General features: G+C 42.4%; 1 protein-coding gene across 3 annotated transcripts in view; it reads right to left on the bottom strand.

The window, feature by feature from the left end:
* Positions 1-13,999, bottom strand: part of LMF1 (lipase maturation factor 1) — a 2,253,577-nt gene that overhangs the window by 2,146,776 nt on the left and 92,802 nt on the right. For 2 of the 3 annotated variants that reach the window (XM_069647257.1, XM_069647260.1), the window contains exon 1: positions 6,336-6,479. In XM_069647257.1, coding sequence (XP_069503358.1) covers positions 6,336-6,347 — 12 coding nt within the window. In that variant the 5' untranslated portion in view covers positions 6,348-6,479. Of the gene's footprint in view, positions 1-6,335; positions 6,485-13,999 lie in introns of those variants that run through there. The other variant, XM_069647258.1, reaches the window with a different exon arrangement.

The following is a 13,999-nucleotide window of genomic DNA, read 5'->3' as shown; positions in this document are numbered from 1 at the left end:
TCGACACTTTTCTGGCTTCTCCTGGTTATCATCTTGGCTCTGTCATAATGTGTCACACACCTCTTGCTAGTCTTTGGCATTGCCGCACTGCATTTACTCTTAAGGTTCACTTTGTAGTGGTTTTGTTCATGTCCCACCTTTCTATGGCACTCTTTCACACTTGCATTCTTTTCTATTTGTAGCTATCACATGAGTTTCCACCGTGGCAGTTCCTTCTTTTGCCCATTGGAGTTTTACTCCATTTCACATTATAATAAGCTTAATTGCAAGGTTTAATTCTGTTCGATATTCAATGGATATTCTTTATGCTTGATTTCAAGTTTTCCTTTGGTTCGGTATTCAATATGTACTTGATATATTTAATTTCAACTTTCTACTCATTTTGGTATTCAATATATATTCACTAAGCTTAATTTCAGGTTTCCATTTAATTTGTTAAATATTATGGAGTCACTTTGCTCGATTTCATGTTTTCGTTCAGTTCAGTAAATGTTGCCACACTTGCAGCACGCTCGGAACGCCCCTGTTACAAAGTGCCTTCTTTGCCACTCACTGGTCTCCGGCGTTGCTTGTCAGCGGCTCCTGCTGCTTCCGTCTTCTTAGGCGGTCGTCGATCCTGCTTCTGCAAGTCCCGCTCACTTACCTGGACTTACCTTGCCATGCATATACTGATTGCTTTGCTGCCTCTGAACGACACGAACAGCGTCCCGCTTTCTCATATCTTTCGACATCTTCAGCTGCTGTACTCTCGTCACTAAGGCTCCTTCCCTGGGCTGCTGGCCGGGGTCCTGGCTCCTCCACAGGACCCACCATGGCTGCCTCCTGCAAACGTGGGTCCCCTGCTCATCCTGTCACCACAGGCCTCCCTGTTTCTCTTCTTCACAGTGTTCTCTGGCTCTCTTTTTATACACGTGCAACCTCCTAACAGGTTGCAGGTGTGGATTCTTAACTAGGTTTGCCTGACCACAATAAAGAGGACATTTTTGACTCTCAGCATTCTCTGCAGGCATCTTCCTCGTCCCAATACCAGAGTGGTAAAATTATAGTGTAGTGTTCATTCCTCTCTGTCTCCTCTTCTTCGTCCCAGTACTTTCAATGGTTGAATCGGGAAAAATGAGGTAAGAGGAGGGCTAGGTTGGCCATAAATAGGGAAAGGCGGATACCATTTCTTGTCTGTGAGTACCCGACTCCCACTCTCTGAGGTCCCTCCACCCAGGTCATCCTCCCTCACTTCGCCACCCCCAGGGTCAGGATCCAAAAGTGATGGTCTTTCCCTGGACACCTGAGTGATGGTCTTTCCCTGGACACCTGAGAAGAGGATCCAGGGGATCTGGATTGATAATACCCTCGGGTTTCTCACAACACTCATATTGGAAACATTGTGATGATGAGAAATCGGGCCCCTTGTTAGCCACTAGGCTTTAAAAAAAAGGAGATGAAGAGACGGGCATTATCTATAATACAAGTAAATAGAAACATATTAATGAGGAACGAAGAAATAAATAAGGCTTTTGAACAATATTATGAGAATCTATATTAAGGTGAGAATGGTTGCAAAAAGGAAGAGACAATTACATTCTTTGAGACAATAGAAATGGAAAAGATGACTGATGTAGACACTGAGATTACAGGGGAAGAAATGCTTACTATGATATAATAATTTTAAAAAGGCAAAGGTCCAGGCCAGGTGGATATTCGGTGGAATTGTATTCTATGTTTTATAAAACTTTAATATCAGTATTACAAGAAGTTTATGGAAATATAGTGGAGAGGCGGAATATACTGGAAACAAAGAGATTAATTAGTTATTCCTAAACCTGGAAGGGATCATACTAATTGTGGTAACTATAGACCAATATCTTTGTTGATTGTAGATGTCAAAATATTGACAAAGATATTTGAGGCATGATTAAGTCTACTAATACCTTGTTTGGTACACACAAATCTAACTGATTATGTCAAAGGTAGGTACAGCCATGATAATGTAAGAGAGTTGATAGATGTGATTTACCTTTGTAAAAATCACAGTGAGCCTCTTGCAGCGAAAAGTATTGAAACTGAAAAGGGTTTTGACACAGTCATTTCTCTGTTTATTTCTGAAACAATTCCATTTTGGACCTACATTTTGTAGCATTTTTATAGCATTATATAGTGTGTTAAAGGCTAAAATACTTGTTAATGGAGTTACATCTTAAATATTTACAATAGGCTGCAGAACTCATCTAGGTTGTCCACTGTCGCCCCTCGTATTTAATCTTTATATGGAACCTCTTGCAATACTGATTCATTCACATGAAGGAACTAAGGGCATCGCTTGTGGCTCACATATCTATAAAGTGCTATTATATGCGGATGACTTACTCATTTTTATGTCGGACCCAGAACAGTCCTATTACAACCTAACTGAAATGTTTTTGAATTATGGTAGCTTTTCCAACGTAAATTTATCAAAAACTAAAATGTTCCCAATAGCAAGGTCATGTTTCAGAAACATATTTGAAAATCAACATCTCTGGTGGGCCAAAGATGGATTTAAATATTTAGAAATTCAGATTAGAAATGACATTCCACATTTATTGATGAACAATGTAAAGATACACTTACAAATATTACATTTGAATGTAGAATATTGGCAAAGCTTAATATCACTGTATGGGGTAAAATTGGTGCCATCAAAATGTCTCTACTTCCCAAACTGCTTTATCTATTTTGAATCCTCCCATTGCCTCTCCCTTAGAAATTATTGAAAGATATATAGAAGATATTCAATTAATTCATGTGTGGTGCAGGGTGAAGGCTGTGAATTTCAATGAGAATCTTGAGACTGCCAATGAAGGAGGAGGATTCAGATTCCCTATCATAAAAAATTATCATGCAGCATAAACTTAACTTGAATTTCATGGATGGATTTATACACTTGCCAAATCTAACAGAGCATGGATACCCATTGAGAAAGGCACAGTGTTTCCCCACCCATTGACTGCCTACTAACAATGGGAAAAACCTTGAAAGACCAACATTGTTCCACCAACAATTTGGGATACTGTAGAAGTCTGGAGAACTGCTAACAGAGAAATGGAGATTAAGATCGCCTTATCACATGAGTCATTTTTCTGGAAACATTTGGCGATCAAATGGAAAAACAAATCAATACATTGACGCTCTTGGCAGATGGTTGGTGTATGGAAACTGAAAGATGTTTAGAATGGAAACTTGTTGATGGATTTTGGCGTTCTACGCATTAAGTGTAAGTGGCGTACGTCTGAAGGCCAAAGATACAGAATACTGACTTGCACTTTTACATCTATCTTTTTTCCAATGAAAGCTAAGCTACAGGATGAACTTGAATTTGAGTTGCCTCTTGAGAATACATCCTATGTCTGCCTCATTGATCTATCTCTTGTTGTCACCTAGTACTCATAATATTGGTTTGGATCGGTCATAGGGGGAAAATTAAATGTTCTCACCAGTATCAGGAAACTGGTTGAAAATATGCAAACACATGTTTCAAATGAAAGTGGATTTAGATATACTCAGCAGAGAATCACCCACCGTTTATATTGGACACCATCAAGACTGAAAGAATGCAAACTCATACACTTGGATCTATGTTTGACATGTAAAATTAAAATAGGAACAAACTTACACATGCTTTGGGAACGCAATAACATTGCAGAATATTGGGATGATGTCATACATCAAATGGAAATCATCACAAATTGTAATATTCCATGATTGCCTTTTAGTTTGTATTTTGAGTCAACTATCAAAGATCCCACATGTCTTGTATAAATCAAAATACTGGATATAAAGAGCCCTGATAATATCAAAAAAGCTAATTTTGAAAAAAGTTGGAAAGCTCAGAAAAACCGATGCATGGAGATTGGACAAAAGGAATGATACTACTAATGGCAAAAGAAAAAGTAACCTTTACAAAAAAGGATGCTTTGGATGATGTGACAATTCGCAGCATCTCGTTACTTCTCAGAGGAGAGCCCTTCCCATTTAGACTATGGAGTGGAGCCCACTAGGCAACATTCCCCTTAGGGGTGGCGGTAAGCGGGACCTCATAGGGAGATGCTCCACTCTTAGGGACAAGGACATCCGTTCCGTTAAGGAACTCCCTAAACCCCTCTATGAAGAACCCTTGAAACTATCATGGCTTTAGAAGAAACATCCTCCACAAGTCAATGTTTGTTATTGTAATGTCACACCAACTCACCATCAGAAAACAAACATACTGAGAAGAAGAGGATACCAGAAATAAAGATTACCCATTGGGCAGCCAACCATACTGGGTCTAAAAAGACTGAGCAAGTTAGGAAGAACGCTCATAAGAGAGAGACAAAGGACTATGGTTCTACGCTAGTGAGGGACCAGTACTTCACCTTAAAAACAAAAGAAAGACCTGCATATGGTGTCGGTGGAACCCAGGAGGCTCAAAGCTGGTGAGAGACCGGAGAGCCATGGGAAGCCCTCAGCTGAAAAGATGCCGGCAAGCACGAGGCAAGATGCAGCACGACCCCATAGGAAGAACCGGTGATGCCAATACATCAGAATTGAGGTAACAGGAGAGGCAGGAGACCCATCAGGGGAACTTGGCAGGAAGAGCCTCTGGGCACTAATCATACTCATCCCAGTTGTTGTAAATACCCTAAAGAAAGTAATGAATATAAAGGGTATGGTATGGTTTTCTCAATAGGTACCTTGCCTCCCATATCTTCTTAGGTATGGGCACTTTCACTGGTACTGCACAGAGTCCATACTCTGCTCTTTGTCTGTTCAACTGCTCCGTGTATGTCTCATACTCTGGTTTCCAACAGACAGGTAATATGGGCGGCGCGGGTTGGAGTAGGGGTACTTGGCTCCTCCTCTACAGAGTTAACAACCATTGTGTGCCTTACCTTTGGGGAATTGCACCAGAAACAGAATGTGGCACCCAACCAGGAATACCGGACCCGATATTGTAGCATTGTTAACTCAACAACAATACATTTATTGTGTTCAGATATTGGCATTTTACATTCCCGCTAACCAACACCATCACTTTTTTTATTTTAAAAAGATCCTTTCCATAAAAAAGAGATGTTAATACATTTGGCAGAGTCTATTCTTAGTAGGTCAATTTAGATTACTCACATGTTCTAGCAGTAAGGGACAGTGCACCCCATCTTGTCTAGCAATCTCCCTTGCTCAGGAATACCATGCCTTTGACAGTGTCCAGCATCTTCATTGCATAACATGGATGGTCAGCTTTTTTTCTGGTAAATGTACTTTGCTTCATGTAGTTTGATGCATCCACTACCATTTCTTTAAAACAATATTTCATGGTGTGCATCCTGAGACTCCACTTCCTCCTTGAGGAATCATGTTGTTGTGCTCTCCGGAGCTAGCATGCTCAGCACTATATGAACATCTGTGCATTCCATCTGGAAGGTGCCCATCTCTTTCCATGTCTCGTTACACAGCCTTTCTTCAATTGTCTGCATTATTACCTTATTGAGCCTCTTCCCTTATATGACTTTCCAAAAGAAACTGTGGCCCTTGTATGGACAGTGCCTGCTCCATTTCTGCTGTTTTATAGTTGAGGCAGCAAGAGCTGGACACCTCCCTGATGGGATAGCATGGGAACACCTCTTAACCACCTTTCATCCGGAGAGTCGGGGCAACTCTTGTGAAGTATCCAAAATCCCCTCTGCACTAAAACCTGGTAATATTGTCTAGACACTATTAGATCATCCAATATGGCACCCTAAATACATCCTGCTACTATTTGGAGACTGTAAAGATGTCACATCCCGTCCTGTACCTACGCCCAGAGGATATCTCCCCCTCAGTTCATCCAGTGCTATGATGTGCTAGTTTTATATCAGCACACTTCATAGTTCCCAGAGGCCACTTTAGGAACAAACCATATCTTATTTTCCTATTCCATGTGGGTCATTAAACTCATGAGAGGTCTTTGTATCATCTGCAAACTGACACATCTGGCTCAACAGTCCCTATGCAGTGTTATCTATGAATGTTTCAAAGAACAATGTACAGGAATGCATTACTGTCTTTTTTGCAGAGATTGCTCACCATTCATCAGCACGGTCTATATATAACCTGTAACTCGAAGAATCGAAATTAGAGTTCTGCATCCTTTGGTGCTTCAGATGTTTTAGACTACAACTCCCACTGGGCCTAGCCAGCATAATCAATGGTGAGGTATGATGAGTGTTGTAGTCTAAAACATCTGGATAGTCACAGGCTGCACACCCCTGTTCTAAAGCAATTCACCTACCTGGCTTCTTTCGGTGATCTCTGAAATAAAAAATAGTTAAGTCACTTACCGCACCAAACATGAGTCTGAATATGAGCCAGCGGAATCCCCAGATGATGATACGTGATGTTGGGGTGTCTTTGGGTAACACTGAGAGTGTCCAGAGCGGGCATAAGAAGATTCCTAAAAACCCTGTTTCCAGAAGCAGGGTATCAGAACCTGAAAAACAGAGGGGAAGAGAGAGAGCACATATGTTTGTAGTGTTTGATTATAGCCATACAATTTGTGTATTTCAATAGCTTTACAAATGCCCCAATTTCCTTACTGGATTTTCAGGGACAAAAGTGATTTTTGCAGTGTCAGATAGCTGAAGACAGGGGCGTTGCTAGGGCTCAGCTGGGGGGCTATTGCCCCGGGTCGTTTGGTTGTAGCCCCGGATAGAAGTCCGGGGCTACAATTAGCATAGACCGGATCTTTTCCAGGCCTAGCAACACCCCTAGCTGAAGACAAAGTTACTCTGCCCAGGAGGCAACAGCGAGAAATGATAAAGAACAGCAATTTTGTCCATGGAACCAACAGCTGCTACATCCATAATGGCTATCATTATGCTTTAAAAAAAGTGTATGAAAACCAGAGAGCAGGCCCGTGCAGGAATGAAAGTATGCCACAGAAGTGTCAGTGAGGGATGCTCATAAGAGAATTGAATGACATGGTAATCACACTGGGATTGGTTGAGGCGAGGGATACAGCTGTCAAAGTCTTGCTTATCCACCCAATTAATGTTAATGTTAATGTTAAAGGACATTTGTACCGCGCACTATCACCACCGGAGTGGTCCCTTGGCACTCTGGCGGCTCTGAAACAGGAGGGGAGGTTGAGTTAGTGGGAGGAAGCAGGAAAAGTGCACGAGTGCAGTGATGTGCTGTTGGCGGCCTCAGCCCGGTGGGTCCGTTGGCTGGGCCTGGGGTGTTTGCGGCCGGTAGTCGTCGTGTACTGTTGTGCAAGGCTATGTGTAATTTTGTTTTGTTGTTGCAGTGTAGTGAAGTTTGTGCGGTTTGTTATGCTGTAGGTTTTGGTTGTGTTCGGTTTGGAGTTTGAGAGGTGTATGCAGAAAGGGAGATTGTTAGTAGAGGTTGGTTAGTTTGCGTCTCTGTCCTGAATTGAAGCGCTCGTCTTGCGTGGTCTCCTCTGTTGTGGCTCTGTCCTGATCTGGTTCTGACTGGCATACAGGTTCCTTACTCCTCTAGCTCCCGCCTCTAACATGCTCTCTCATAGCTCCCCTTATCTTCCATTCATACTCCTGTGGCCATTGCACCTGCCAATGACAACCTCTCAGGTAGTGGGGTGATTGCCAATATCTCGATAATTCCACACCCATGTGGTACTTGGCGGTAAATAATTAAGGGGCGGGCGAAAGTGTTGGTGGGATTGTCTGGGGTAGTTGACTCAGTCTCTATGCGTATCGCCTGTGTTCCAGTCTAGCCGGTGTCACCCGTCCAGGTGCCGTGGGCGTTACTCTCTCGGGTCCGTGTGTCCGTGTCTTTTTGGTTTAGTCATCCTTTTCCAGTTTTGGTCTCCTGGTTTAGTCTGTGGTGTTGTAGAGCCAAGTTTCTAGTGATTTCCTGAATTTTAGGTGATCTTCAGTGTTTCTTATTTCTTTTGGGATGTTGTTCCAGGTTTGTGTGGCTAAGTGGTAGAAGGAGGTGCCTCCAAGTTTTTTCAAAAGAGAATTGAATGACATGGTAATCACACTGGGATTGGTTGAGGCGAGGGATACAACTGTCAAAGTCTTGCTTATCCACCCAATTAATCACAGACAGTTACCATTTGGAATGTTTGGACAGACTCACATTGTGCAATCCTATATGGTCATTTTCTGGCATATCAATGCACAAAAGTTCAAAAATTATGAACAAACAAGCATGTTTTGAATTTTTATCGACTGAGGACATGACCTTTTAATCAGAAGCACGGAGTAATATGCATTACACTGGACAGCGCTGACTGTGGGTGTTTTATGAAAAATTTCAAAGCAGAGGATAGTTTGCACATAAACTGATGGTGATAAAACAAAACACAGACCAGTGATAGACATGTGCTCTGACAGCTAGGGAGAGATATTTACAACCAGTTGAAAGAAAGTGCAGTGGTAGTAGGGTGGCTGGGTTTAGGGTAATTATGTTTTTGGAAAGGGTGGGCTCTCCTTCAGGTGATGGAGGGGGAGCTTGAAGGTTGATTTGAAAGGTTGAATTTTGGTGGTGTTTTTGATATCAGTGGTAATGAAATTCCAGTGGTAAGAAGGGAGAAAAAGCAGACGTGAAAGGGTGAATATGGGCATGCAAGGGACTGATAAATTGAGAAGGCTGCTATGTCCAAGCGTGAGAGGAGAGTAGCAGGAGATGGAGGTAACGAGGTTGGGATGGGTGAGGCGAGACTGTGAATTGGGTTGAAGACAAGAAGAACAAATCTATAGATGGCACGAAGGTGAATGGAAACCTAGCCGACATGAGGACAGTGGGGGTAAGGTGGGAGAGAAGCAAAAATGATTTTATAGTGCATGTGTGGCAAAGTAGGGAATTTTGTCAAGGGGAGAAAAGGAGTCAAGCAAGAGTAGGAGTCAAAGTGCATGTAAACTAGAGTCGAGAAAGGAGTTTTTGTAGAATGGTGGGTGGGGTGGTGGCAGCTCTTGCGGATGTGAGGGATATTGATCCTAGCAGCAATGGTCACAGAGATGATGAAATGGTGGAGCCTTAAGTCACGGTCAAAGAGAATAAGTTGGGAGATAGATGTCTTCTGCCTTAGAGTGGATGAGAATAATACAGCAAAGAGCTAGTTGGTGGCAGATGGAGGAGAAACAGTTGGAGATCCTCAGAGAGAAGTCCGTATCAAGGAAGGAAAAGGAAGATATTGTGTATATTTCTCTATATCTCTCTTAATTGATTTCTATAAGGTAAAGGCATTCCTTCCATCATGTATGGATTCAAAACGCATCATTTTATGGGTGGTATAGACCTTAACAAAATCGAAGGACACACATGGCGAAAAAAACATTCAACTCACCTAACTTTACACCAGCCTCAATTATTAGATACAAATTGGGACTGTCATGATTTGTGTGACACCCGAGAATCAATACTGAGGTTCAAACTTCATACTCTTTTTCTATAGGATATTAGGAGTCTTGGCGTATTCCCTAAATATTTAATTATGTTTCCGAATGCCTATTGGTGCACACAATTTCTTAGTTTTAGGATGAATATCTGACACACAGGAGAAATAGTAAATATAAGAAATAAAGAAACCATGGCTTGAGGTGGAACTGAAAAACCAGAATCACTGCAACATCTGTAGATTAAATGCCCTTCTTTAAATAATCTTCTTTGCAAGGTTTTTTCATGATGACGATTGACTAAACACAGAGTTTTTGGCTGCGTGTGGCATCTGGTAATACATGTGATACCTAGTATAACTATTACAATTAAATCAGTTGTATTATTCAAGTTTTTAGATTAATTTTCAAATTTGTGGAATTGTATTCATTTTTTAACATTTATGTATTTGAGTGGTAACCGTATAACGTAGAAACTAAAATGTATATGCTTATTTTATTAATTTTGTTTTTCTATTGCTGATTATGTGAAAGGCTTCTTGTAAACTGTATAATACTAAAATGAAAATAAATATTTGGGTATCCTCAGCAAAAAAGTCCTAGGAAAACACAAAGAAGGAAATGAGCTTGCAGAGTAAGGAGTTGTAAAGCATGAAAAGCAGTGGGCCAATACTGAGCCTGATGGACTCCTATGGGAAGAGGTGAAGGATCAAAGGTGCCAGTGGTCCAGGATATAGAAATGGCTAACCCTCTCCCTAGATTGGGGCTAGTATCAGCATTTACATTGGTTTTCTGTTCTGGTTTTCTTTTGGGCAATGGCTGCTGGCAGGAGAAAGGTTAATATGTTTCCAGTTCAGTGACAAATCTTCTTGGACAGATTTTGGACCTAGGTTAGGCATTTCTCCTGCTGGGGTTAATACCTTTGGTGTTCAGTATAATGTAACTTGGTAGTGTGACAAGGTCAGTACCCTGGGGATGGGAGCCGCTCCTGGACTGGGGAAGGTGGCCTTTGAGAGCCAGTCCTAACCCTGGAGGGGACGATGGCAGTTAAGCGGGTCCCAATTCCTGCCCCGCCTCCTTATACCAATTTGTCTAGGGCAGTACACCTTTGTCTTAGGCTAGGCCTCTTACGCAAGATGCTCACCAGAGTGTTTGTGGTTTTTCTAGGATCAACGTATCAGACATGGGCAGCAGCCAGTACCAGAAGACAGCCAGCATCCAGCGCTGCTCGCTATACACATGAAGATGCCAGAGCCTGAGACTTGGCCAAGTGAGAGCAACCCTCGGGCATCTCCCCGCCGACGACAAAACAACACCTGAAGCAGACAGCAAGCTGGAAGAAATAGAGGTGGCATTGAAAGAAAGACACCTATGCACTGACAAGGCCACCAGTGCTTCACTCCCAGCTGCAAACACAAACACAGTGGAGATGCAACCAAAGCAGTACACCACTAGGGAGGTAAAGGGGCCCAGGGCCCAACTTAGACTCTTATCACGGGGCTGAGTTACCCCTCACATGAACTTGGAAAAAGGAACGGTCCGGGCCAGCACAGCTATTCCACGGCAGAGCCACGTGGGGAACGGGTGAAGCTGAGCCTCCTTTTTAACATTTTGTCTGATTGCAAAACCTTCTGGGTGGGGAAGTCAGGATCAGATTGTTCAGAGAAAGGGAGCCAATGAAAGTGGGAAAGGAAGTATAAAGAGTGAAACAGGAAGCAGGAAGATGTGGGTCCTTCAGATGAGGTCAGAGGAGGAGGAGGTGGCAAACCAAGAACCCCGCAAGAGCAAAGAAAGAAGGAGGAGCGGAGTGTGCAGCGGATTTCTGCAGAAGGTGAGGTATTGGTTAGTGAGTGCAATGGTACTGGTTGTGAGTGTTCATGAGAGAGGAACAAATGGTGCTACAAAAGAACGTGTAGGTGTGTCTGTGAAGTGTTTGTGTGAGTGAAAAGAGAGTGCCTGAATAGGAATTGGGAAAGAATGCTAGTAGTAGTGTGGCAGTAGGCAGGAGTAGTAGTGTAGAAGGAGCAGCAATAGAGTGGTAGGGGAATGGTAATATCAAAGAGTTGAGGTGGGGCCTAGAAGGAACACAAGACATAGGATGGATAGAAAAGGGAAGAGAAGAGAGTAGAGGCGGGTGGAGTTGGAGGAGTGGATTAGTGAGAGGTAGAGAGGGGGAAAGAAAGACTTTTTTCTTCACCTGGGCAAGTGTATAGGCACTTGCTCACGTGAAGCCCGATACATGGTTCATAAGCACCTTAAGAGGTGTTTGTGGTTTTTGAAAGACCCACCACCAGGTTTTCTCTATTGGATGTCTCTACACGAGTGCCTCATACGCTCATGAAGTCAGAGGATGGTGTCAATGTGAGCATAACCCTACAGTCTTGCCTACTACAGTGCTCTGTGATAGGTCAGAAGAAGGACACAGACTCTGAATAGACATTCCACTCATGATTTTATGGAATAATAAGATAAAGATTGTCTTCCTCTATTCTACGAGGCTTCCCTACCTAACAAGACCAGCTAAGGTGCTCATCAGTTGTCAGTGAATGTATATAAATGAAGAACAGTCCAGTGTCCAACTGTAACCTATCTGACCCTACCACTATCTCTAACAACTTAAATAAAGGAGAATACCTCTCCCTTCTCATGAGGTTTTCTGACTTGACTTTCAATCACTATTCAATAAATGATCTTCAGATAACCTCTTGTAGTCCCTCTTATCAGTTCATACAGTACATGTAGAAAAGTGTTGACTTTGTGCTTCTTTTCTGTGTTTTCCTTATAATGATTGATCCTTCTCTCTTTCTCTTAGCTACTTTGCCAACAATTGCTGTTTCCTTTGGGAATATCTCTTAATAGTTCAATTGCCTTGAACCTTCCATTCTCAAGTGTCTGGGGCACTTTCCCAAAGTTTGTTTTCTTATCACGTCTCTTGTATGACTGACTCTTATCTGTCTTTTGAAACTTCTTGGTCTGACTGATACTTCTTTAGATACTTTCCAGTATATTTGTCTTTGAGACTTCCTTTTACTACCTGTGTTGTGTTTTCTTTTCCTTGATTATATTGAAGATTCTCATTCACTCTTAATATATCTTCACTCTTGTAACTGTGACGAATAGATGTAGTTCAATAATGATTTTCATTCACTCTGTTCATATCTCTCGGATCATTCCAGTAATGATTTTCATTCACTCTTCTTAATGGTTTTGCTCTCATGACTGAAGAGTTGGAGCAGTCCAATAATAACTTTTATTCACTCTTATGATATCTTTACTCTTGTAAATGGGATGAGTAGGAGCATTCCAGTAATGATTCACAATCCCTTCCCTGGGGAAGGGATTGTCCCTTTTACCTTCCATGGTGAAGGTTAACGTCACAGGGTTCTTCACGGGCTAGGGATCGCTTTCCTTTCCTCTGTTACTGGCATTTCACCAATCTCGACCGGTTTCTCTTTCCTTGCTTCTTCCTGATGGGCGCTCTGGTACTTCGGGTTTTTCCATGCTTCCCGAACTCGCCGGATGGAGATGGTCTAGGCATTGCTGGTTGGACTTCTGGTCCACCATGGAGTTCCCTCGGTCACGCCACAACTAAGTGCTTCTCTCTCTCTAGTCTCTTCAGGACGCTGTGCATCTCCTTCATGCTGGGTCATTTGCTTCCTACCATAGCACTTCTGACACACCACTGCAGGTCAAGTCTCAACTGCTCGCAGTCATCATTTGTCTCACTTTGAACCTTGCAGGCTTTGTTTTTGATTCTCCAGACTCCTCCCCCTCTAGAATGACATAGCTGGAGAGCTTTCCCTGCGTAAGAAGCCATTCCTTCTTCTCTGTCTCTACGTGGTTCTGTCTGCCTCCATAGGGCCTCTTCTTCGTCCCAGTAGAATGGAATTTCACTAAGACATGTTCTGTTTCAGGATGGCAATAACAGATTTCAACTTGTTCTTCTGAGATTTTGTCATCAGGCAGACATACTGATGTCAATTTTCTAGGGAGTTCCTCCTGAGAATGGGAGTCCTTGTCCCCAAAGGGGTCGTCTATCCTGGTGAGGTCCTGCTGGCTTCTACCACTTTGGAGGGATTTGTGCAGCGGGTTTACCTCCCTAGCCTCATTTGGGGGGTAGGGGACTCCCTCTTGGGGAGAAGGGATGAATTCCTAAGATTCGTCACAGCTCCCTTAGGCACTTTGCTTACAGCAATGTTATGAGTGTTGTTCATTTGTGAAATTTGAGCACCCCACAAGAGCGCCAAAGTATTGTATTTTATTGCTTTATAAAGGGGTTTCACCAAAGCAATGAAGTGACGGAACAAAAGATGTGATTAAACCAATATACATAGCATAACAAGGCTAGCGTGAAGAGGACAATAAGACATTTTTGAATTGCGAGTGATCAGAGAGAGGAAGGGATCCAATAGAAATGGGTAAAAAGTTGCAGTATTTAGGGGCTAAGAAATGGCAAGAAGAAACTGAGCTTGAAAATGAAGAGGGTGGGATGCAAAAACTAAGAAGGATATGGTGGAGCGAGGCCATGCATACATTTGAAATCAATACAAAAGAAGTGGAAGAGAATTTGGGATTCAAAGGAGAGACAATAAATGGAACAATTTCTGATTTCTGGGCCGATTTCT

The sequence above is a fragment of the Ambystoma mexicanum genome, chromosome 2q (assembly GCF_040938575.1).
Source record: "Ambystoma mexicanum isolate Mex_15411 chromosome 2q, UKY_AmexF1_1, whole genome shotgun sequence".
Classification (NCBI taxonomy): Eukaryota; Metazoa; Chordata; class Amphibia; order Caudata; family Ambystomatidae; genus Ambystoma; species Ambystoma mexicanum.
Note: the sequence above shows the minus strand (reverse complement) of the source record. Positions and strands in the feature narration are given on the sequence as shown.